The sequence below is a fragment of the Callospermophilus lateralis genome, chromosome 3 (assembly GCF_048772815.1).
Source record: "Callospermophilus lateralis isolate mCalLat2 chromosome 3, mCalLat2.hap1, whole genome shotgun sequence".
Classification (NCBI taxonomy): Eukaryota; Metazoa; Chordata; class Mammalia; order Rodentia; family Sciuridae; genus Callospermophilus; species Callospermophilus lateralis.
In genome coordinates, this window is record NC_135307.1 from 88,468,923 (window position 1) to 88,490,506 (window position 21,584).

The following is a 21,584-nucleotide window of genomic DNA, read 5'->3' on the forward strand; positions in this document are numbered from 1 at the left end:
TGTCTGCTGTCATGTGTAACTGATTAGAACTAATAAAAAATAAATTAAAAAAAAAAAGAATGGAAAGGAGTTGGCCTGGAATCACAAAATTAATAGACCCTGGTGGGCTCCCTGGGAAGGATGGTCCTTGCTGATGTGGGGTCCAGCTTTTGGCCATAACTACCTCAATCTCATCCAGTTCAAGAGTTGGACGAGGCAGCGGAACTGGATGAGCTTTCATGAGAAAGACTTATGAGTCTGGTGTCTCTTAAGTGTGCAGCTCATGTGTATCTGTGACTGAACTTATCTAAGTGTAAGAGATCTGCTGCCTGCCTGTGACTGAGATGCCACAGCCCCCTGGAGACAGTATTTTAGCCCCTTGTAGGTTCAAGACTCCTCTATGACAGAGAGGAACTTGCCTCAAGTTCCACCTATAGTGGGTGGCAGAGGAATCCAGGGCTGTCTGGCACTAGAGGGCTAATGCTCAAGCACTGTGCTCTGGTGCCTTCCCTTTCATTAGATTGTTTGCCCTCTAAGTTTCTGAGTGTGTGCTTTTTAGTAAAACTCCCTTTTAGGGCTGTGGCTGTGGCTCAGTGGAAGAGCGCTTGCCTAGCACGTGTGAGGCACTGGGTTCGATCCTCAGGATCATATAAAAATAAACAAATAAATAAATAAATAAAGGGATTGTGTCCATTTACAACTTAAAAAATATTTAAAAAGCTCCCTTTTATTTCAGCTGAACAAAGAAGGAAGTGGGATTTTCCATGTGTCGCTGGATGTCCATAACAGGCCAATACATTGCAGGGCAGGAGGGGTGGGGACTGTGGCATCTGAGCTCAGCCCTTGGAAAAGGCTGGTGAGCGTGGGCTAAGGGTAGAAGGGTAGAAAGGGAAGAGCTGGGATGCCAGGTGCCCATGCCAGCCCACCCACAATTCCCATCACCTCAGAGCTATAGGCACCTCAGGAGCATGGCCTGCCACTTGGTCAGGGCACTCTGGGCCTCTGGCTGTCCACCCTGCTGTAGGCTGTGGGCTGTGGCCTCCAGTGTGCTGATCTTTTCCATCTGTACCTTCAGGCCCTGCTCAAGCCTCTTGTGCTTCCATAGGAGGGTCTCTACACTGGCCAAAGAGTCCTAGGGGGAGCAAAACCAGATGGTGTTCACAGGGCTGTCCCCTTCCTGTCCTAAGCTATCTGCTCCCCACATTCCAGAGCCTTCCTGCTAAATCCTCTTCCACCAAAGAATTGCTCTGTCCAAACCCATCTCTTGAACCTGTCAAGGCTGCTTCCAGCTTTCTCAGCCAGGGGCATTGGGTCTAGAGTCAATTTCCAGGTAGGCAGAGCTTTTCCCCTCTCTTCTGCGCTCCCAGTGAGACTCTGTCAGCCTGGAATTATTTTCTGAGGTCTCTATAAGTTCCACTTGTCTGTCACAGGGTTTGGGAGGCGGTGGAAAAAGTGAACGTCTGGGTGTGTGGGAAGAGAGGAGGGCAGTGATGAGGTGGGTGGGAGGGAGGCGAGGAGGAGACAGGGCCACAGGCTCACTTTCTAGCTCCCAGGGTATTCCCCGTGGGGCTGACCCTGGGTGCGCGAGAAGCACTGATGGGTGAGTAACTGCTCAATGTCTGATGTGCTGGAGGAGGAGGAGGGGACCCTTGGCCTGGGGAGCCCTACTGGCTCGACTCCATCCTGCTCCTGTACCTCCTCTCCAACTCCTGCTGGGCACCTACCCCAACACTCTCACTGATTGGGGAAACTTCCTGGCAATATAGCCAACATTCCACCTTCTCCACAGAGCTCAGAAATAGCTGGTGAGAAAAGATAAGGCAAAAGAAAGTCAGCAGAGTGTCTAGTTGCTTCAGGGGAGGTGACCCTTTGGGGGACTACATTGGGAAACCAGGGGCCCAGCTCCAGGGATCAAGTCCATGCCAAGCCAAACCTGTTGTGGGCAAATTGAGCAGGGACAGGTGGGAAAGCCCTGGCTCAGTAGCCCCTCTGGCTTTGGCTCTGGAAAGCCAAAAGGACTGTGGGACCAGTGCAGACCGTGACAGTGAGGACAAGCTGGACACTGGGTGGTACCTACCTGCAGCTCCAGGGCCTTCTGCAGCTGCCACTGGTGCTCCTGCCAGGCTCCTTGCAGGCTACTCAGCTCCTGTTCTAAAGCAGCCAGGGCCTGCCGAATGCCAGGAGCTGATGGGTGCCCAGTTGCAAGTAGGCGCTGCCCGGTGCTTTGAACCAGACTGATGCTGTCTCTCTGGGCATCTATCTCAGCCTGAAATGGAACTGGGCTCAGCTCCTCCTGCAGGCTGAGGGCTGCAGGAGGCCCAGAGGGAAGGAGAGAGGTGAGAAAGACAGCCGAGGGGTGGGACAGAAGAGGACAGAGGAAAGCAGGAGACAGAGAAAGGATGCAGGACAAACGGGAGTCAGGGGAAGGGGCAGCAGGGAGGAGATGAAGTCCAGAGAGGCCCAGTGACCCTGCTGCTCACCTTGCGTGCCTGGTGCTCGTCTAGCATGTGTCTGGCTCCTGCAGGGCTGCAAGGGGCACCTTGCAGGTCCATCTCAGCCCGCAGCCTCTGGGCCCAGACCAGCAATTCCTGCAGCAGTGCCTGGAGTTTCTGAGCTTGGTGCAGGGCATCCAGCAATTCCTTCCTACCCACAGGGTTCATCGGCTAGTCCTAGGCCACCAGTCCCCTCTTTCCCCATGTGGTCTCCTATCCCTTAATCCCCTCAGCACACAAGAGCCCTGTGCTAGGAATGAATGAGTTGGCAATACAGAATCTTAGAGGAAAACAGGGACTGAGGGGAAGTATAGAGACTGAGATTCTGGAGGGAATGGGTCAGTGAGGGAGTGAGGTCCAGGGGGTTCATACCACTTCTGGGCTCTGCTCTGGAGTTGCCACCAGCTGCCCATCATCTCTTGCTTCTTGTGACTGAGGCCATGGGCTGCCCCAGGTCTTTTCTGGCAGAGGTGGCCCACTTTGTGCTCAAGGGACTGCAGAAGAAGTCAGGGTCAGAGGCTGGGTAGGGGAGGCTCTAGCTGTGGAAAGCCCCTGGCGTGTGGCTTGCAGGATCTTAAAGCCCTTTCTGCCTTCTGGCTGCTAGGGACCACAGGAGGAGGCATTCATGGCCTGGACCGACTTGTACCCCCAGCTGCATACCTCCACCTGAACTTGGATGAGGCCCATTTCCTGCTCCAGCACCTTGTGTTTCCACATCAGCTCCTGAATGCTCTCCAGATCTTTCTGACCCTCTAGGGTCTGGATCAGGGATCCCTGAGGAGTGAGGGAGAGAGGCCTTTATGGTTTTGACCTTAGATTCTGCCAGTTCCCTCATTGCAGAGGGCTAGGCAGCCCCACAGTGGCAATGTGGAAAGAATCCTCTTAGGTAAGAATCTTTGTATGTGTGGTGCTTCCTAATATTTTGTTTCTTTTGATTCCCATCCCTGGGGAGGTGGAGACCTTGGAGGAAAAGAGGCAAGCAGCACAGAGTCCTGGGTCTCTCTGTGTGAGAGTAACTGGAGGAGGAAGAAGCTGGGTGGGCCCAGAACAGGGCCCTGTTTCACGTGGGACTTCCCAGATTGCATGTGACTTTACTTCCTTCTAAACAGCTTTTAGTACCTATATCTGTGTGGTGGTTGAAATTACCCTGGCACAAGTCTTCTGTAAGGTTTTGGCTTGCTCAGGGGCTGGAGGAAACAGAGGGCATGTTATGGCCTCTAGTCCTATCTCGGGGAGAAAATGAGCAGGTGGGCTGGCTGTGGAGCCTGCAAGTGGGTCTATAGTCTGTTGTTGATCCCTTATCAGATGCCCCCAGTGGAACTCTGATGGGCCAACTTCTAAGTGCCTAGCTGAAGAGTGGAACACCGGGATACTTTAGGTCTACTTCCCTAACTCAATGCACAAGGGTCCCCTTTTTACTGCTTACCTTCTCCCCAATCCTCTCAGTGATGTCATCCAGCTCTCTGCACAATGTATGTATCTCCAGGGCCCCTTCAAGCTGCTGCTGATACTGGAGCAGGTTGCGTTGGAAACTCGCCCACCTGGCCAAGGGGTGGTAGTAAAAAGGGGAGCCTGAGATGGCTGTCTGCCCATCTCCTGGCCTCCCTGCCCTGCCTAGTCTGGGACTGGCCTGTTGTTGAGCTGACTTCGCCGCTGGCAGATGGTCTTGACCTCCTCAGGGTCCTGGTTTTTGAGCTGCAGTGATAAGTCACTGATGCTCCTGATGTAGGTGTCACCCACTGTGTCCTATGGGGGAGGTGCAGGTAAGGCCACTGGTACCACCTGCTCAGAGCCCCTTCCTGGCACTTCAGTTGGCACTCAGGAACTAGGAGCAGTGTGTTTGAGGCACATGAAGCAGTTGCTTCCTTTCCTGTGGCAGGGCCAGAGGCTACCCCTGCCAGGAAGAGTGAATGATATCAGCTTAGAGTCAGCAGCTCCAGAATCTCTCAGACCAGGAGATCCTCTCCCAGGGATCAAGACCAGAAGCTTTTAAAGTTAAAATGCAGGGGCTGGGGCTGTGGCTGAGTGGTAGTGCTCACCTAGCACACATGAGTCACTGGGTTCAAACCTCAGCACCACATAAAAATGAAATAAAGATATTGTGTCTGCCTACAACTAAAAAATAAATATAAAAAAAGTTAAAATGCAGCTTGTTGGAATAAAAGAAGGAAAAAAAAAAAAGGAGTAGAGGGACATGGTGTGTTCCAATCTTCTACAGTTTGGGTGTCCTGCCCTCAACGATTAGCCTGGGTTGAGTCTACTTCCAACTCTTTCCCTGCTATACCATCTGGCACAACATCTGTATGCTACAATTCTACCACAAGCAAAGGACATGTTCAGATTAGGCAATGCAGCCTTTAAAAACCATCATATAAGGCTGGAGTTGTAGATCAGTGATAGAGTGCTTGCCTTGCATGTGTGAAGCTGGGTTCTATCCTCAGCACCACATAAAAATAAATAAATAAATAAATACATAAAGGTATTGTGTCTATCGACAGCTAAAAATATTTTAAAAAATAAAAACCATCATATTTTTTTACATCAAGGGGAGGAGATTAGAACATTTGAATTCTAACAGCGGATTGTGAATACATTGCCAAATTGCTTTCTTCTATACCACATAAGAGAAACAGTTCTGGTGTAATTCATGGGGAGGGGATAAGAAGGGATGCTAAGATACTGAAGTAGCCACACTGAGGGAGGGATTGACTACCTACTACACCCAGGCATATGCAATCTCTTTTAATTTTTTTCTGAAGTAATTATAGATGCATAGGAAATTGTAAAAGTAGTACAGAGAGGCTCCATGTACCTTCCCTAAGCTTCTCTCTTGGTGACATCTTATGTGCTATGATACAATAATAAAACCAGGAAATTCACATTGGTGTAATACTATTAACCAAACCAGACTCGACTCTGCTCTCATCTGTTGTTGCTGTTGTGTGTGTGTGTGTGTGTGTATGAAAAACATATGTCTGTGCAGTTTTTTCACAGGTAGAGACTCATGTAATTGCTCCCCACCTCTGAGGCAGGCATGATCCTCAATACAGAGGTGAAGAAACGAAGTCCTGATCAGAAAGAGGCTGACTGCATGTGTGCAAGCGGTGAATGCAGAACTGACACTTGGGCCACACCCTTCTCTGTAGCCCATGTTCTTTCACTGCTCCCAGCTGCATTTCCCAAAGGGGGATGCTGTGCCAACCCCTCCATGGCAGAGTCCCTTACCCTGGCCGTGGCGCTTTGGACCTCACGGAGCCTTCTGCAGAGCCTCAGGCAGTGCTCCAGGTCCTGGCCCAGGTCACCCGTGTTCACCATCATCTCCTACAGAGGCCAAGGGAGGGGATGACAGCATGCTGAGCTCTGACTCCAGGCACCCAGTCCCCTGGCACCAACTACTGGGGTAGGAAGGGGCAGGTAGAGGCTTTGGGACTACCTTCCAGGACAACCTCCTGTCAGGGAGCCAGAGAACCATGGGCCTGTGCTCCTCCCTGCCCCAACTCTCAGCCTCCAGCCCCCAGCCAGCCCCTGCTCAGCTGGGTCTCCACCTTTTTCTGGATCCAGGCCTCTGCAAGGTCCACTCTCTGTAGGAACTCCAGGAAGTTCCGCTTGTCTTCCAGGTCCTGGCCCCGGAGAGCCACCACCTGCCTCAGCTTCTCCCAGTGTTTCTGCAGCACCTGTAGCCTCTGAGCAACCTCTCCTGCCCAAAGGTGGCTCTGTGCTAGGAGAGCTTCCCCCTGCTAGGGAGAGAGGGGACAGAGAACTTGCAGGTGCCTTTCTTCCTGCTTGAGACCTTACCCTGGGTCATCCTGGAGTCCACACTTTAAAGCAGGCTATAACTCAGGGCTGTTGTTACCTTGGCAACTGAAGTCATGACCTGCTGGTGGGCCTGGACCTCAGACTCAAAGGCCTGGTGTATCTGGAGGTGCTTCAAATAATCTTTCATGTCCCTAGGAGGGATCAGCTCTCTCAGCTGCTGTGCCCGCTCCTGAATCCAGTCCTCAGCCTGGTGGGAGTGAAAACATAATTCTGTGATGCCCCAATCTCCAGGCTGCTCCCTCAGCTGAGACCAGGTGGTGGGTTACTGGCCAGGGCCAGGGCCAGCAGTGTGTGGTATATTAAATGGGTTCCAGAAGGTAAATGAGATGTCCCAGGCCTAGCTGGCTCCCAGCCACAGGAAGTGGCTAGGTGGGGGTCTTGCGGTGGATCTCACTTCAGAGATATGACCCCTACTCCTGGGACCCTGAACTGTTCTGCTCATTTCCTTGCTCCTTTGTCCTGGCCTGGCTAGCACTCAAGAAATAAGTCTTCACACACTTGCTTAGAATCAAATGTTCTGTCCTCCAGCATGGTGCCTGGGAAATAATTTAACTCTCCAAATCTCAGTTTTCCTCATTATAGGATTATGGTATAAAGGTCATCTCCTTCTGTGGTGCTGGAATTGAACCTAGGGGCCCTGAGCTACATGCCAGCCTTTTTTATCTTTCATTTTGAGACAGGGTCTTGCAAAGATGCTGAGGCTAGCCTCAAACTTCTAGACCTCTTGCCTCAACCTCTCTAGTAGCTGGGATTCCAGGCATGTGCCACTGTGCCCAGCTTGAAGGTCATTTTAATCTTCCAGATGTGGTCCAAATGGCAAGCACTTCCAGATGTGGTCCAAATGGGTGGTGGGTGGCCCTCTTACCTGGGCTGCAGCCCTGGTGAAGCTGGCTATCAGCAGGGAGGTCTGCAGGTCATGTCCTCGGCTCTCTGCTAGCTCCTTCACTAGAGCCCGGTGCTCCAGTATGCTGTGAAGCAAGTCCTGTCTCTTGGTGCCTGGGAGCACCTTCAGCTGCTCACACAGAAGTGCCTCCTGTGGGACAGAAGCAGGGCTACTGGTTTCTCACCCTGGGACTCTAGACTTGGACTGGCCCCAGGACTCACAGTCCTTTCTTCCAGAGTCTTGGAGTTTTTTCCTCAGCCTAACATTGCCAAGGGCTGGCCAATCCGCTGCTCCCTGGTGACCATGTGACATGAACAGAACCAAGCACCCACTGTGGCCCCTCCAGCATTGCCCACCTCATCCCTGACCCTCACTTAAGCCACACATACTACTCCACCCCACAATATATCAGTGCTGCCTCTGGGTGCTTGCCATATCCCCCCCACAGGACTCTCTCCCCATCCCCAACACTCTGACTGTGCCCAGCATTCCCCGGATCCATCACCTTCTTATCCTGGGCAGTCAGCATCTTCTGGAAGATTACATGCTTATGGATCAACTGTTCTACCTCTTCCACCGAGCTGCCCAGGGCACTGGTTTTCAGGGATATCTGGATCAGGCCATGGAAAAGTCAGAAGCCATTGAGGGCTCTCAACCAGCATGCCCCTCCATGTGCTGAGGCAGTGCCCCTGGGCGAACGAAGGGCCTGGCTGTGGCTGTGGCTGTGGCTGATGTAAGCACTGGGCACAGGCAGAGGAGCCACTAGTGTGAGTGAGAGCCTGGGTTGGAGCCAGCAATGCCTTGACTTCTGCACAAAGTGGGGAGTTTGACCAATCTCCCTTGGGGCTTAGTCTGGGGTCAGAGATGAGGAGGAGAAGGCCTGAAACTGGCCTGGGGCCCAGTGCTCCACCCTGGCCACCTGAGAGGACTCCACACAGCCTCTGTGTTCATGTGAAAGAAAATGCCAAAGATTCAAGGGAAAGGGAGGAGTGGAGACAGAGATAATGCCATGTGAGGTGGGACGTGCCCAGGGGACCTGCCTCCTGTGCCATGAGGATCTTCTCCAGGTGCTGGCACCGTCTGAGGAGGAGCTCTTCCTGCTCCTCAGCCTGTAGTCTCTCTTGTTTCTGTGACCAGGCCTGAAACACCTGGTCTCGCTCTTCCTGGAGGGCTCGTAGCCCATCCTGGACCTGGGGATGGGCACGTGGAGAGGCAGGGCTGGGGATGGTGGCATGAACAAGATGGAAGTGGGTCCTAGGGGAAGCCTCTGAGGAGAGGCCTTTGTGCCATAGAGATCCCCAGGAACAGGCATGCTAGGTTAGGTCAGGGTAGGCTGGGAGTGCCAGGAAAGGGGCCCACCTCCTTGATGGGTGTCCCTATAGCCAGAAGTGCCTGCTGGCCCAACTGGGAGGCCTGCAGTCGTAGCTCCTCTCGGGACTCCAGCTCTGCCTGAAGCCATTGGTGAGTCTTGAGCTTGAGCAGGCTGCTACTGGGCCCCTGGGAGCTCTCTTCTGCCTGAAGTTCCTGCTTCATTCTGGCTGCCCAGGAAGTGTAGTCCCACACCTGATCAAGGAGATGAGGAAGAAGCGTGGGTGGCAGGGACCTAGACACAGAGGCACAATTGTAGCCCACTGGAATACACTTGCACATTGAAGCCACCTGAGCTGTCCAGGGTTGGGGCCTCAGGTGAGGTGCTTGGAGCTATTGACACCTGTTTTTCCATCCTCCCTGGTCCACGAACTTTCCATGTGTGTCAGGCCCTCCCCCTCACCAAGACTCACTTCCTTCCTAAGCACTTGCTGCCCTCCTGCTTAGCATCCCTTGTCCTTCTTTACCATCTCTAAAAACTTTACCTGGAAAATTGGTGAGAGGAGATGGTTGGCAAAGGCTGCTGAGTAAATAGCTCCCCTGCTCTTCTAGGGCTGAGGCCTTCTTTGCCTCTGCAGCCTTCCCTGTCCATTGATGTCTTCCTGCTCTACCACTCTGAGCTTCTGAGCTAACATTTACAGTTTTCTTCTATTTTTTTTTTTTCTGTAAGAGATTGAACCTAGGGTCGCTTAACCACTGAGCCATATCCCCAGCCCTTTTTTTTATATTTTATTTAGAGACAGGGTCTGGATGAGTTGCTTAGGTCCTTGCTAAGTTGCTATCTTCTATTGATCTGTGGATGATCATAGTGTCAGAGCTGGAGGGACTTGGGCTTTTGTCCAAACAGTGCATAAGGGAAAGGGGATAGGGACACCATGTATGTGTCAAATTATAGGTGCTTGACTGGCAGAGAGTAACAACCTAGAGCCGAGTGCCTTGCTCAGAGTGCTACAAAGTGACAGAGTAGCACCCTAAATTCAAGCCTTTTCATAGTGTCATAGGTTGAGCTTCCTGGTCTACCAGGCATTGGAACACAGGGACTCCTGGGATGGCCCCCTGCCAGGCTCACTGTTTTTATTTGATTCCTTGGTGTATTAGGCTCATGTCCCCAATGTGGGTGGGTTCCATGAGGGCAGAAATTTCATCTTCCATATCACTCTCCTTTCTCCACCCACAGCTCCTAGCAGAGGGCTCAAGATAGATGTTAAATAGATGCAGGTTGATCCAGAGGATATTGTCTAGAACATCTGGATCTCCAATAATGGGCTCTCACTTCTCAGCCCCGGCCAGGACCCTGTCACTCATTTGTGCTGGCATTCATCCAAACCTGAGAAGTCCCTGCCATGTCCCCTAGGCTCCACCAGTGAACAGCCAGACTAACATCTTGATGGGTTCATATTTTTTCATGTTGTTGTCCCATTCCCCCCAAAGACACCAGTTTTCTTTCATTAGTGCATGCACACACAAGGTATAATACAACACACACACACACACACACACACACACACACACACACAGAGGCCCCTCAAAAGGGGAAGAAACTCTCACTGCTGTGTGGAAGCGGGCCAGGAGGCATGCCCGCTCCAGGTGGGTCCTGCGCTGCTCCACTTGCAACCACAGGTTCTTCCAGGCCTGTGTCACAGCTTGCTGCCTCTGCTGCAAGGCACAGGCCTGAGGCCCTGGACACAGCTTCTGCACCCTCCCTCCAGCCTCCAGTAGTTTCTGCAGCTGTTATCACATAAGGGATAGAGAGGAAGGGTTGCATCCTCAGAGGCCTGACCATCCCAAAATGTGTCCCTCACAGGGAACTCAGGTCCTCCTTGGGTCATGCCCTGCCATGCACAATGGGCCCTACTGGAGGCTGAGGGACAGTGGGGGAATCTAGGAGAACAGATGGGCCAAGCCAGAGGGACCTGCAAGGCTCAAGTGGGGGAGGCAGCCCATCTGCTTACCTGCTGCTCAGAGAGCACAAGCTCACACTTGAGACCCTCCTGTCTCCTCAGTTGGGCTTCCACCCCATGTAGGTCCTGGGCCACATCACTGGGGAGGCTCATGGCTTTCTCCTGAGGAGAGCAGAGGTCCACCAGGGTCAGGAATGGTGGGTAGGGTACTGAGCCTGGGAAGGACCCATTTCTACAAAGAATCCCTTCCTCCCCCTGAGCTCACACCTGGAACTGGGTAAGGGCCTCCAGCAGATCTCCATGAACTCTGAGGGTGGTCTTGGCATCTTGGAGCAGTTGGCCTCGAGCCTGGGTCAGCTCCCATAGCTCTGACCAGGCAGCTCTGATGGCGGCACATGGGAGACCAGCAGGGGATCAGCCTTGAGTTCCCCTCCCTTGTTAGGTCTGTTCAACCCTTCTTCTCCCTGGGTTGTATCCATAATTTGTCCAAAGCTCCTGAATGGGCCTCTTCCTTAGTGCCTCCTGCCTTTGGCCCATCTGCAAACCACCCTCCTTTCCAGGAGTCTCTCTCTAGCTTCACTGTGAATCTGGTCCCTTGCTGGTATAATGCTCAGCACTTAATTGATCTCTCTCCTATGTGATACTCCTTACATCTTGCATATTTGATTCTCAATATATCAATCAGATTACAAATGCCTTTGGGGCAGAGGACACATCTCTCCATTTCTCATTTGCCAGCAAACTCTGGCTGAGCTCAAAGGCTTCCACCAGGCTAGGCCCTGTGCTAGGAGTTATTAAAAGTCATAACCTTGCCTGAAGCTCACAGGCAAGGGTGGATCCACACCAGTTGGGTGGAACCTAGGAAAAGTGGAGTGTAAGGGCTGCGTAGGAGGCAGTTATGGGAGCTGGGGGAGCCCATGGGAAAGCCCCTTCCCTGGCCCAGGAAGTCTTCCTGCATCTCCTCCTACAAGTTCTGGGATCAGTAGGTGGGAAAAAGCCCTGGGCAGGGCTCTCTCGCCTCACCTCCCATAACAGACCTCAACCTGTGGTCTTCCCTGGTACCAGCTCCTCTCCAGATGGACAGGCAGAACCTGTGTGAGCCTTGGAGCATGCCACCCTCTTTAATACCCCAGACTCCCTGCCTGACACCTTCCCCTGCTCCCAGCCCCTGCCCCTATCTCCTGCACTCACTGCAGTTCCTGCTGCTTCCGATGGACCTTGTGGGCAGTGTTGTGGCCATGTTCCAGCAGGCTCTTTGCCAGCTGCTGACAGGCTGCCACCCACTGGCCACCCATCTCCATCTGGTGCTGAAACTTTGCAAACTTGGTACAGAGGTGCTGAGGAGAGAGGGTAATGGATGACATGTGTGACACCCACTGGTCAGGCAGCAGGCAGCCTGGGGAGTGGGGCACCTCAGTGACCTACAGGGAAATGTGGGGTTGGACAGGCACAGCCTGCCTACTCTACTCTGAAGGCCTGTCCTTAGCTAGGACTCGTGACTCCACTGTACCTTCTCCATCCAACCCAGCAGGACCAGCCACCTTTCCCCCATAACCTGCCTCAGTCCTTCTCCCACCCCCCGCCCCCTCACCAGCACGTGCTCATAGTCCTCTCCAAGGCTCTCCTCCCTTCTGGCCACCTGCTTCTGGCTGGCCAGCCAACTCTTCAGATCCTCAGCCTCCCTCATGAACTCATGCAGCTTCAGGGTCCACTCCAGCTCTCGACCCCTGTGGTGACAGCCCATGGTTCCCAAGGAGTTAGGTGCTGTCCCCCTGGGGACAGCTGGGCCAGTTGAAGGGAGTGACCTGAAGGATGGGGGTTTTCATGGTCTCTGCTTAAATTATGATCCAGGATTCAGGGAGAAGCAGGCACAGGAAGACTAGGGGAGGGTAAAAGGAAGGTATAGATGTAGGGAAGAGATGAATGGCCTTAAGTTGGGGCACCAGTTCCTGCCCAGTGGGCGATGATTGAAGAATTTATGTATAAACAACAAAGATATCCTTCTCCCGATGTATCTCTATGGGCCTGGGGTCATATGTACCAACTTACGGCCGTGACATGGGAATGGTCAACTGAGGCTAGGACCCCTGAACCCACTTATGAGAGGGATTGCAAAGCCTCTCACCGTGAGGCTACCAGCTCCTGTAGCACCCACAACTGTTTCCGGAGCCCCTCCTGCATCACACCCAGCTGCTCAGGGGCCTCTGGACCAGAGAGGGTTTGGGCTTTCTGGTCAAGTTTCTCCATGGAGCTCCAATGAAGAGCTAGTTCCTCCTGTAGCACCTGCCAACATAAGAACCCATGCAAGGCTAGGACTCAATGACTCTTCATCTATCCATCCACCCACCCACTTGCCCACCCTCCCCACACCTATCCATTCATCTTCCATCCACTCACTCATCAACTCATACACTCATCAGTCTACCCATCCATCCCCATTACCCAATTCTGATGACGTACTGACTGATCCAGAAAATGAAGACATGGTCTGTGTCCTCAGAGGGCTCATTGTTTAGCAGGAAAGGGTGAATGGTGGATGGTATGGGCTAAGGAAGGGAGCAGCACACTAGACCCCAAGCTCAAAGTGTAAGAGGCGGACAGAATAAGGGAAGCCTGGGCCACAGGCTGCATGGGACTAAGACTCTAGGCATATCCCAAAGGAATGGTTCACTAAAGGTTCTCAGGCACAGGACACATGGAAATAGTAGTGTCATGGGGTTCAAGCTGTGGAGCTTGTGTGGTTCTGAGAGTTCAATTCCAGAAATGAGGAGGGGGCTTCCAGGCCTCCTTCCCTTTAATTAGGGCATACTTGTGGGAGGAAGGAGGTTTCAGGAAGAGCATCTGGTTAACTCTAAGGGTGATATTCAAAGCCTGAGAGGAAAATACCATGGAAGATGTGGGATGAGCTGGAACAGTTGCCCCTGAAGGAGTCGAAAAGTGTTGGGGAGGAAAAGGAGGAAGAGGAAGCAGAGACACCCAGAGGCTGAGGCAGCAGGGAGAGGCAACAGAGGGAGAGTGTTCCCAGATCCCAGTGCTCGGGTTGCCTTGGCAGGAGGGAGTGCCAGGGAGGAGGAGGGTGCCATAGGAGTTGGGTGGGCAGTGGGATGGGGCAGGCCTGTCTTCATGAAGAAAGAGCAGGGCTCTGTGCCTCCGAGAAGTCATATGTTCCCTTTGGGGGTGAGACAGACCCCCTCTTCATGGCCCACCACCACCCAAGTCCACCCTGTGGGGTTGCTTAGGACAGGGTACCTGGTGCTTCCTGATGAGTTCCAAGGTAGCTGCCTCGTCCCTGCCATAGTCCTGACTGCTTGCCAGTGGCCGCTTCTCCTCTACCCAGCCCTCCAGCTCTGATGCATGGAGAAAGTACTGCCAAGAATAGTACCACTCACCTGGGTAATCTCAGACAGAACCTTCTCTCACCCACTGAGGATACTGTGCTCACCAGCAGCCTGCATAGAGAGGCTTCTGGCTATATGGGGACCAGCCAGCTCCTGGCGCAGGCTCTCACCACTGACTTCCCTCCCTGAGTGTGCACAAATGCTCCCTCACAGGGGCTGCCCTCCCTTGACCTTGTGCTTTCTCTATCCTACCTGTTGGAAAGCGATGGCCTGCTGCAGGCAGCGTGACTGCACCTCACATGCCTGCTCCAGCTCTGCCCAACGGCCTTCCAGCTCCTTGCACTGCTCCCTGATGTGCTGAGCATGGGAGTGCCCAGAAGCTGCAAGGTTCTGGCCAGAACACAGCACCCGTTGCACCTGCCCTTGGTGGGCTCTCAACTCTGCTTGGAGTTCCTGCCACAGGAAAACATGACAGGCATTGCCTCTGAAGTTCCCTTAACCACAGGGTCCAGAGCAGAGACATGGATGTGACTTCAGCACTCAGTTGTGGTAAGACCCCAGATCAAGAATAGCTAGGGCAGAGATATGGAATCCAGGAAAAGGGACTTAGAGGCCAGAATACCCTGAGTAGTGGCAGAAGGCTCCTAAGGTCTGGGAATGGGATGTCAGGGGTCCTGGGAGGAAAAGGGGTCACAACCTTGTGCTTATGTTGAAGGCTCTGGGCACTATCCCAGCACTGGGTGTAGCTGGTAGGGCTGGTCCTGGGCATGTGCTCAGCCACCCATGTGAGCTCTAGGTTGCTCAGGTGGTCAAATTCATACAACTCTACTGAGGCTTGCAACTGTAGACACTGGGTGGCCAAATGGCTCTGCAGGGACTTGAACCTGAGTGGAGGGAGAAGATGGGAGAAGTTGGGAATGGGGCCAGGACCAGACCCATTGCTTCCTTGGCCCAGCCAGGGACCTATGAAGAACAAGGCCAGCGAATACAAGAAAGTCATATTTGAAAAAGGGTAGGCAGCTGGAGGCACAGGGCCCACTTCACCACCCAGGGGACCTGCCTGACCAGACAGGGGTGTCCTGCTTAGGATGCCTACTGGGATCTCTGACCCTCCTATCCCAGAATATCTCCACTCAGAAAGAAAGGAGGTTTGGACATCCAGGTCACATAGTTGCCACACTTTTGGCCCTTTGGGTTAACAAAGGATGAGTGAGAGGACACAGCAGGGTGAAGACAGAACAGAGGTCACTCTGTGAACAGGGCCTCACCTCTGTTGGCACTTCTGGATCTCCTCTAGGATGGCCTGGGAAGTGACCACACTATGGGCCTGGGAGATGAGGGTAGCCATCTTGCTGCCCAGTGCCTGCCTTTCATCCTCCAATTGGCAGTGCTGTTTCTGCAGCCTTCGGATTGAACACAGGTTGGACCCCATTTCTGCACTCTTCAGGGCTCCCTCTAGCTGCTCCATCTTCTCCTTGGCATCCTGAGTAGGGCCACAGGGGGTATATTAGGCTTTCCATTATAGCACAGCAGATGAGACTCAGGTCTTACAATACCAGACTCATCAGGAACCTATCGCTGGCATCCCCAACCTTCAGTGCCCCTACACTGTTCCCTGGCCCCTCATGCTTCCTTCTTTCTGGAGGACTCAAGTTGTTGACCACACCTGGAAACAGAAGAGCCACTCTGGCCTTCTGATGGGTAAAGCCATGCTCAATTTGCTGTGGGCCAGAGGCCTCCACAGGTTACAGGACTTCATGGTGCCATTCTAGAGGCAGTAGAACACCCAGACTCCTTCCCTCTGCCTTCTGTCTTGCCTGCTCCCACCCAGCCCCAGCCCAGCAAGTCTCCCTCCTGTAACCTGCAGCAGTCCCAGGAGCTGTTCCTGCTGTCTAGCCTGCTGAAGCGCCTCCCCACGCTCTGCCATCTTGTGATTCAACTCCTCCCACTTGTGCCTCAGGCCCTGAAGCCTGGACTGTATGTCTTCCTGGGCATGCGGACTGCTGCACAATAGCTTTCTCCCAGCCTGGATCACAGAGACAAAGGCACAAGGCAATTTTCTGGGTTGCTGGACCACAGCAGGCTGGACCCAGGGGATGGGGGGCAGGTGACAGGCTGCAAGCTGCTTTCCACAGGTTGTCTGGGCTCCAGCAGTTCATGTGTCCCCTACCTAGCTATGGGCAGAGGAAAGAGGGCGAGTAGAGTTGAGTGAGCAGGCCCAAGTGGAAGGTAGGGAAGAGCTTTGTTCTGGCGAAGGGGCAGGTTCTGAGGCTTATCCTGGAGAGTGCAGGGAGCAGGGGTGGTGGCAGCTTTCTATGTTGGTTTGGGTGCCAAGCAAAAGAACACCAGCCGAGTGAAGGAGGTAATTAGAATTGACTCTTCTTTCAATGACTGTGCTCCATGAAAACACGTAGGCTAGTGTGGACTGTCTCAATGCAGTATCCCCCACCTGTTGCAGGTCCTCCATATGCCCACGGGTGGCTATCAGCTCCCTCTCAACTGCTTCATGCCGCCTGAGTTTCCGCAGAATGCTGCTGGGTGCTCGGGAGGGCTCATGTGCTGCCACTGACCACTTCTCCTCTATCCACAGCATCAGCTCCACCACGTCCTGCTTCCATTCCTGCCCCCAAACCAGGAATGCTCAACAACCAGAGGGTGGTTATCATAGCCTGGGGACAAGGATGGTGCAAGGACCTACCTATATAAGGGGGGCCTCAGGGACCCCTGTGGGGAAAGCAAGACCCACAGCCAATTTTGGAGCATGAGGGAGATGGAGCCTGAAGTTACTGCTCAACAAATTGGGGCAGGAATACTGTGCCCAGATAGGAGGAGTGCCTGTCAGGTTCCCACTCCTCTAGCCAACATCAGGTCATGTTTGGCCACCTTGCTCTGATAGGCCAAAGCTCTGGGAGGCCTGTGGCCTGGCCCAGCCTAGAGCTGTTCTGGAACTGAACAAATATTCATAGAACCACAGTCTGGTCTTGCATGACCCATGTAACCCTAGAGTGTGCCAGAAACTCAGGGAAAGGGGATAGCAGGGTGAGGCAGTGGTGGGTTAGTCAAGGGGCCTGCACTTTAGGGCTGGCCAAGTCTCAGACAGCCAAGTGACCACACTTAATTATCCTCATCAGGAAACACCTGAGGCACAGAGCCTGCCTCTCAGGAGGTGCTGCAAGGAGGGACGATGTGATGTGTGGGAAGAGTGCTCTGTAAGCGGAAATGCTCCCCATTGTCACACGGTTAGCACACAGGTGGACTCTCAGGCACTGATCTTGGGAGGCCTCCTATACCCAGGGAGCCCCTTACCTGAAGCTGGAGGGAAGCCAGCAGCTGCCCTCTCCTCTGCTCACTCCTCTCCTGGACTCTGGTCCACTGTACCTGGACACTCTGCAGCTTCTCTCTGACCCTGGAGGTGGGGGAGGGGAGGGCTCCTCTCTGCCCTGAGGCCCACCCAGCCTAGGTACACCCCTCTGCTTTCCCACTCTCCAGCCAGCACAGCAGTCTGCACAGGAGGAGAAAAAAATGGCAGGCCAGGCTCACCTGGGCGCAGCAGGATGTTTGTTCTGAACTAGCTTCTTGCCATGGGCCTGCAGAGCCTCTGCTCGAAGGTGCAGGGTTCCCAGGAGCCACCCAAAGGCCTGGTGTTGCTGCAGCAGGCTCTGGGCCTCCCTCACATCTTCCTAGGGTATAGAGACCTGAAGTCATTCCTGGGAGGACGAGGGCAGCACCATCTCACCCACCATGGACCCAGGGGCCTCGTGCCCAGCCGGGCTTCTGGGCCCAAGGAGATGAACTCCCTCCAGTGATGGGGGATTGATAACCCAGTAATAACCCAGTTCCATATCCCTGGTTCCATACCCCCAGGTTGTCCAGGCACAGGAAGGCCTTGTGGTTGGCACAGGTGGCAATGAAACCATCCACTTCTTGGCCAAACCTGTGCAACTGCAGTCCCTCCCACAGCCTCTGCTGTCTCTGCTCCCATGCAGCCTTCAGCTCCTGGCCACAGTGGCCCAGGAGCCGCAGAGCACTGGCCACCTCTTGGGAATGTGGGGAGTCCAAGGCTGCCATGGTCATGCCCTGAGCTTCCAGCTGCTGTAACCTGTCCAGAACAATAGGCAGAGGTTCAACCCCTATCTGGCTCCTCTCCCAGCTTCCTCCTCTCTCATCTCCATGCTTCCTTCACGGTGGAGCTCTGATGTGAGGGTAACTGGCAGGAGGGATCTGCCAATCAGTTCACCTGTCCCATGGGACAGCCATACCCTGGTTCATGAAGGACGCAGTGAATGTAATGGGCCCAGCACAGTACTTAGGACCCAACAGTTCCAAGCTCTCTGCCATGCCACACCTTCACTCCTGTTGACCATTCTCTAAATGTGGCTGGCTAATGGCCAATGCCAAAGCAAGTGAACCTGTTGGGGCAGCACAACTAACAGAGGCAGACCACTCAAACCACATGCCTGCCTGCATCCAGGGCCACTGCAAGCCCACATGGAGCCTTTGCACAAGTAGGACAGGTGATCCTTTTAACTGGGTGCAGTCATACAGCTGGGGAATAGGTGACACCATTGTGAGAAGTAGAAAAATAACTTCTACTTCCTGTGAGCTGCTGCATCCCTGAACCAGGTAATGGGGTGTGGCAATCAGAGAGAGGGCAGATGTATCTCAGGGTCTGTTTGACATCTGCCAAGCTCCTGAGGACTGGCCCACAGCCTGAGCACTGCCTGTGGTGGCCCTGCCTGTTGGGCCATCACATCATCCCTGCAGGAGGACAGGCATTATTATACTGAGGAGGCAGGTACTATAGTTTATGGATGGATTCTGAGCCATTTGACTCCAGGGCCCACAGGGTCGGCCTCATCCAGAATGCAACGTTAGATTGCCCTGATGGAGTGGCATCTATTAACTCACCTGGAGGGGCATGGCTGGGCCTGCACAGCATAGAGCCTTCCAGGCAGCTCAATGTCCTGGGGCTTCCCCAAAGTCAATGGGCTTCCTGACCTGAGCCTAGGTCCCTCCTGTAAACTTGCCTCAGGTATAACTCCCCTAGTGACCACACTGCTTCCTGCTCTCCTTTTCTGGGCTTGAGGCCCCCAGGCTTCACCCAGCCTAAAGTGCACCCTGCCTGCCCTTCCTTCCTGACCTTTCTTGCTGCAGGTGGATCTCCTCCTGCAGCTCTCCATGTTTCTTCAGCAGCCGCTGGCCTGAGGCTGCATCCACCAGCTCCTCCTCGTGGCACAGTTGAGCCTGGATACCCTCTGCCCACAGCAGCAATTGCTGGCTCTCCTGCAGGAAGCTCTGCCAGGCTCGAGCCTCAGCCCACACCTGGGTCTGTTGGGTCACCTGCCCCTGTGCTTTCTTCAGCAGACCCTGCAGCATCTCCATCTGTTCCTGCAGGGGTTGGCTCTCTGCAGGGCCTAACTCCTCCACCCTGGGAGACAGGCAACTGCATAGTCAGTGCCCTATCCTGGGCCCTGTGTTCCATACATATGTCATCTGCTCAGTCTTATATTCCCCAGGAAAGTGTTAACAACTCTGAATGCCCACTCCACCCTGACTTAGGGGCAGCATGGACACATGGCTCTTTCTTTCCCCAAGAGCATTCTCATTGCTGTCTCCCACCTCTGCCCAGGAGGTGGGAGACAGCATGAGGATGTGCTTCTTCCCATCCCAGGTTCTGTCCCCTTCCTCATTGCATTGCCTTGCTCAGACCTCCCTCTGACTTTACTGCCTCCCAGGGCACTGTCACCAGTCATACTTTACAGCTACTCTCTGGAGGTAGTGGATCCTCTTCTCTAGCACCAGGACTTTTTGCTGGCTCAGCTGCAGGGCACAGTGACTGGCCTCAGAGCTCTCTGGCTCCAGGGCCTCCAGTTGGAGCAGAATGTCCTGCAGCTGGGCCTGTGTGTGTCCATACTCCTGCAGAAAACTGCACACTTCCATGCTGTGTGCCAGCTGCAGGCCCTTCTCCTTCTTCAGGGCCTCTAACTGGCCCCACCTGGGCAGAGGGCACAGGGATGTCTCTATCACAAGGATACCTTCCCATCCATTTTGAGGCCCTGACCAGAACCTTTTATGACAAGCTGATAGACTGGCTATCCCCTGCCCTCTCGTCCCTGTCCCTGACACTGTCATTATAGGAGGCACCAGACCTTACCTCCACCCTGTCCACATCACCTGGCACTCCCCCTCATTTTTACCTCTGGTGCAGGTCCTCTTGTTGACGCTGGATTTTTGTGGAGTCCCCAGGACATCTCTGTTTCAGTTGCTCAGCAGAGCTGTTGATCTCAGCCCAGTGGCCCTTTCTCACAGCCAGGGTAAAGAGGAAGTTCTGGAGAGAATGAGGACCCAGGCCTCTGTTTTTTTCTTTTTTTCGTGGTACTTGGAGATTGAACCCAGGGGTGCTCTACCACTGACCTACATCCCCAACATCTGCCCCACCCCCGACTTTTTTTAAAAATTTGAGACAGGGTCTCACTAAATTGCCCAGGCTGACTTTGAACTTGCAATCCTCTTGCCCTGGCCTCCTGAGGCTGGGATTATAGGCATATGCCACCACTCCCAGCCTCTGGAGTGGGGGGGTTGTTTCCTTTAGATAGGACTATGAAGAACGTTTGACAAGCTCCAAAATGGAGATGCTTTTGCTGCTTGCCTCTGGAAGGGCAGAACTCCAAGTCCTTAACCTTCAGGGTCTATTTATTATCCCTGCTCCCTTCCCAGACAGGACCTCAGTTAACATGGGGACCCGGAGCACATGACTAACAGGGAGGCAGGAGCAAGGCGAGGAGGGACTGAACATTCTAGGCCCCTCTTGGCTTCAAGGGGCTGTACCTTATATTTGGACTGCATGATTTCCAAGTCATTGGCCTGTGGCTGCAGCATTCGGAACAGCACAGTCTGCTCCTCTAGCCAGGACTGGAGCTCCCCACAGGAGTGGTAGAAGCCAAAGAGAGCCACTGCCTCCTCCAACCGGGCCCTGCGGAGCTGAGAAGAGGTGGGCTGGGTGAGGATTGGATGAGGGTCAGTGCCCCCTACAGGGCACTCAGAGCAGATCCAGAGGGTGCACCTCCCCACTCAAGCCCACCAGCATTTGCTAGGGCCAGAAGGGGTCTTTGCCAATGCTTGGCCCCATGTCCTCTCACAGAGGGAAACATAAGAGGTTAGGTTTGGCGTAAGCTCACAGGTCAAATCCACATTTCCCTGTGGGCTTTGGCTCTGCCCAGGCAGCCCCGCTTGCTTCTCCAGGCTCTCTGCTAGCCATTGCCGCCCTGGCCTCTGTGTTCCAGGCACTCTGGCTTTGGCCTCCTCCATCAAGCTTACTCCTGGCCTTTGCTCAGGTTCTGGCCTACTTCACAAAGGTTGCCTGCTCTCTGCTTCTCCTTGTTCAAGTCTCAGTTTAAATGTCTTTCCCTTGTTAGTGACTTCACTGACCCCCACACTGACTTGGGCTCCCCTTTCATGGGCTCCCATCATACTGCATCCATATACAGATTTGTCTACTTATGCTCAGCCATGACATAAATTTCGTGAGGCAGGAAGCATGTCAGTCACTGATCAGTCCTTTGGGATGGAGACATAGGGGCTAGTGGTTTGATGAACAATTTTTGAACAAGGAACATTACCTCTGCCAGAGCCCGCAGACTCTCATAGTCCTGGCTCAAGTGGTCCTGTGTCTGGAGAATGGTGTTGGGGTCAAAATCAAGGTCAGACTCAGCAGAGAGAGCCATGCTTGGACTCTTCCCTGGAGGGCTCAGGGAAGACACCACCTGTGCAGATATAGAGCAGTCTGTCCACATGGGGCTCCAACCAA

At 53.7% G+C, this 21,584-nt stretch overlaps 1 protein-coding gene across 1 annotated transcript in view; it reads right to left on the minus strand.

The window, feature by feature from the left end:
• The window catches only part of Sptbn5 (spectrin beta, non-erythrocytic 5), a 46,154-nt gene that overhangs the window by 9,837 nt on the left and 14,733 nt on the right, over nt 1-21,584 (minus strand). The window contains exons 15-49 of the mRNA XM_076849390.1: nt 21,397-21,540; nt 20,606-20,758; nt 19,975-20,105; nt 19,533-19,772; nt 18,918-19,205; nt 17,636-17,876; nt 17,347-17,457; nt 17,084-17,212; nt 16,227-16,397; nt 15,639-15,803; nt 15,046-15,260; nt 14,475-14,661; nt 14,030-14,230; nt 13,689-13,805; nt 12,565-12,722; nt 12,031-12,166; nt 11,631-11,776; nt 10,707-10,821; nt 10,491-10,601; nt 10,087-10,266; nt 8,530-8,733; nt 8,211-8,360; nt 7,676-7,780; nt 7,153-7,320; nt 6,325-6,474; nt 6,017-6,208; nt 5,697-5,792; nt 4,102-4,217; nt 3,898-4,012; nt 3,132-3,245; nt 2,844-2,965; nt 2,460-2,622; nt 2,057-2,245; nt 1,704-1,781; nt 939-1,111 (exon numbers count right to left, since the gene is read on the minus strand). Coding sequence (XP_076705505.1) covers nt 939-1,111; nt 1,704-1,781; nt 2,057-2,245; nt 2,460-2,622; nt 2,844-2,965; nt 3,132-3,245; nt 3,898-4,012; nt 4,102-4,217; nt 5,697-5,792; nt 6,017-6,208; nt 6,325-6,474; nt 7,153-7,320; nt 7,676-7,780; nt 8,211-8,360; nt 8,530-8,733; nt 10,087-10,266; nt 10,491-10,601; nt 10,707-10,821; nt 11,631-11,776; nt 12,031-12,166; nt 12,565-12,722; nt 13,689-13,805; nt 14,030-14,230; nt 14,475-14,661; nt 15,046-15,260; nt 15,639-15,803; nt 16,227-16,397; nt 17,084-17,212; nt 17,347-17,457; nt 17,636-17,876; nt 18,918-19,205; nt 19,533-19,772; nt 19,975-20,105; nt 20,606-20,758; nt 21,397-21,540 — 5,474 coding nt within the window. The remainder of the gene's footprint in view (nt 1-938; nt 1,112-1,703; nt 1,782-2,056; nt 2,246-2,459; nt 2,623-2,843; nt 2,966-3,131; nt 3,246-3,897; nt 4,013-4,101; nt 4,218-5,696; nt 5,793-6,016; nt 6,209-6,324; nt 6,475-7,152; nt 7,321-7,675; nt 7,781-8,210; nt 8,361-8,529; nt 8,734-10,086; nt 10,267-10,490; nt 10,602-10,706; nt 10,822-11,630; nt 11,777-12,030; nt 12,167-12,564; nt 12,723-13,688; nt 13,806-14,029; nt 14,231-14,474; nt 14,662-15,045; nt 15,261-15,638; nt 15,804-16,226; nt 16,398-17,083; nt 17,213-17,346; nt 17,458-17,635; nt 17,877-18,917; nt 19,206-19,532; nt 19,773-19,974; nt 20,106-20,605; nt 20,759-21,396; nt 21,541-21,584) is intronic.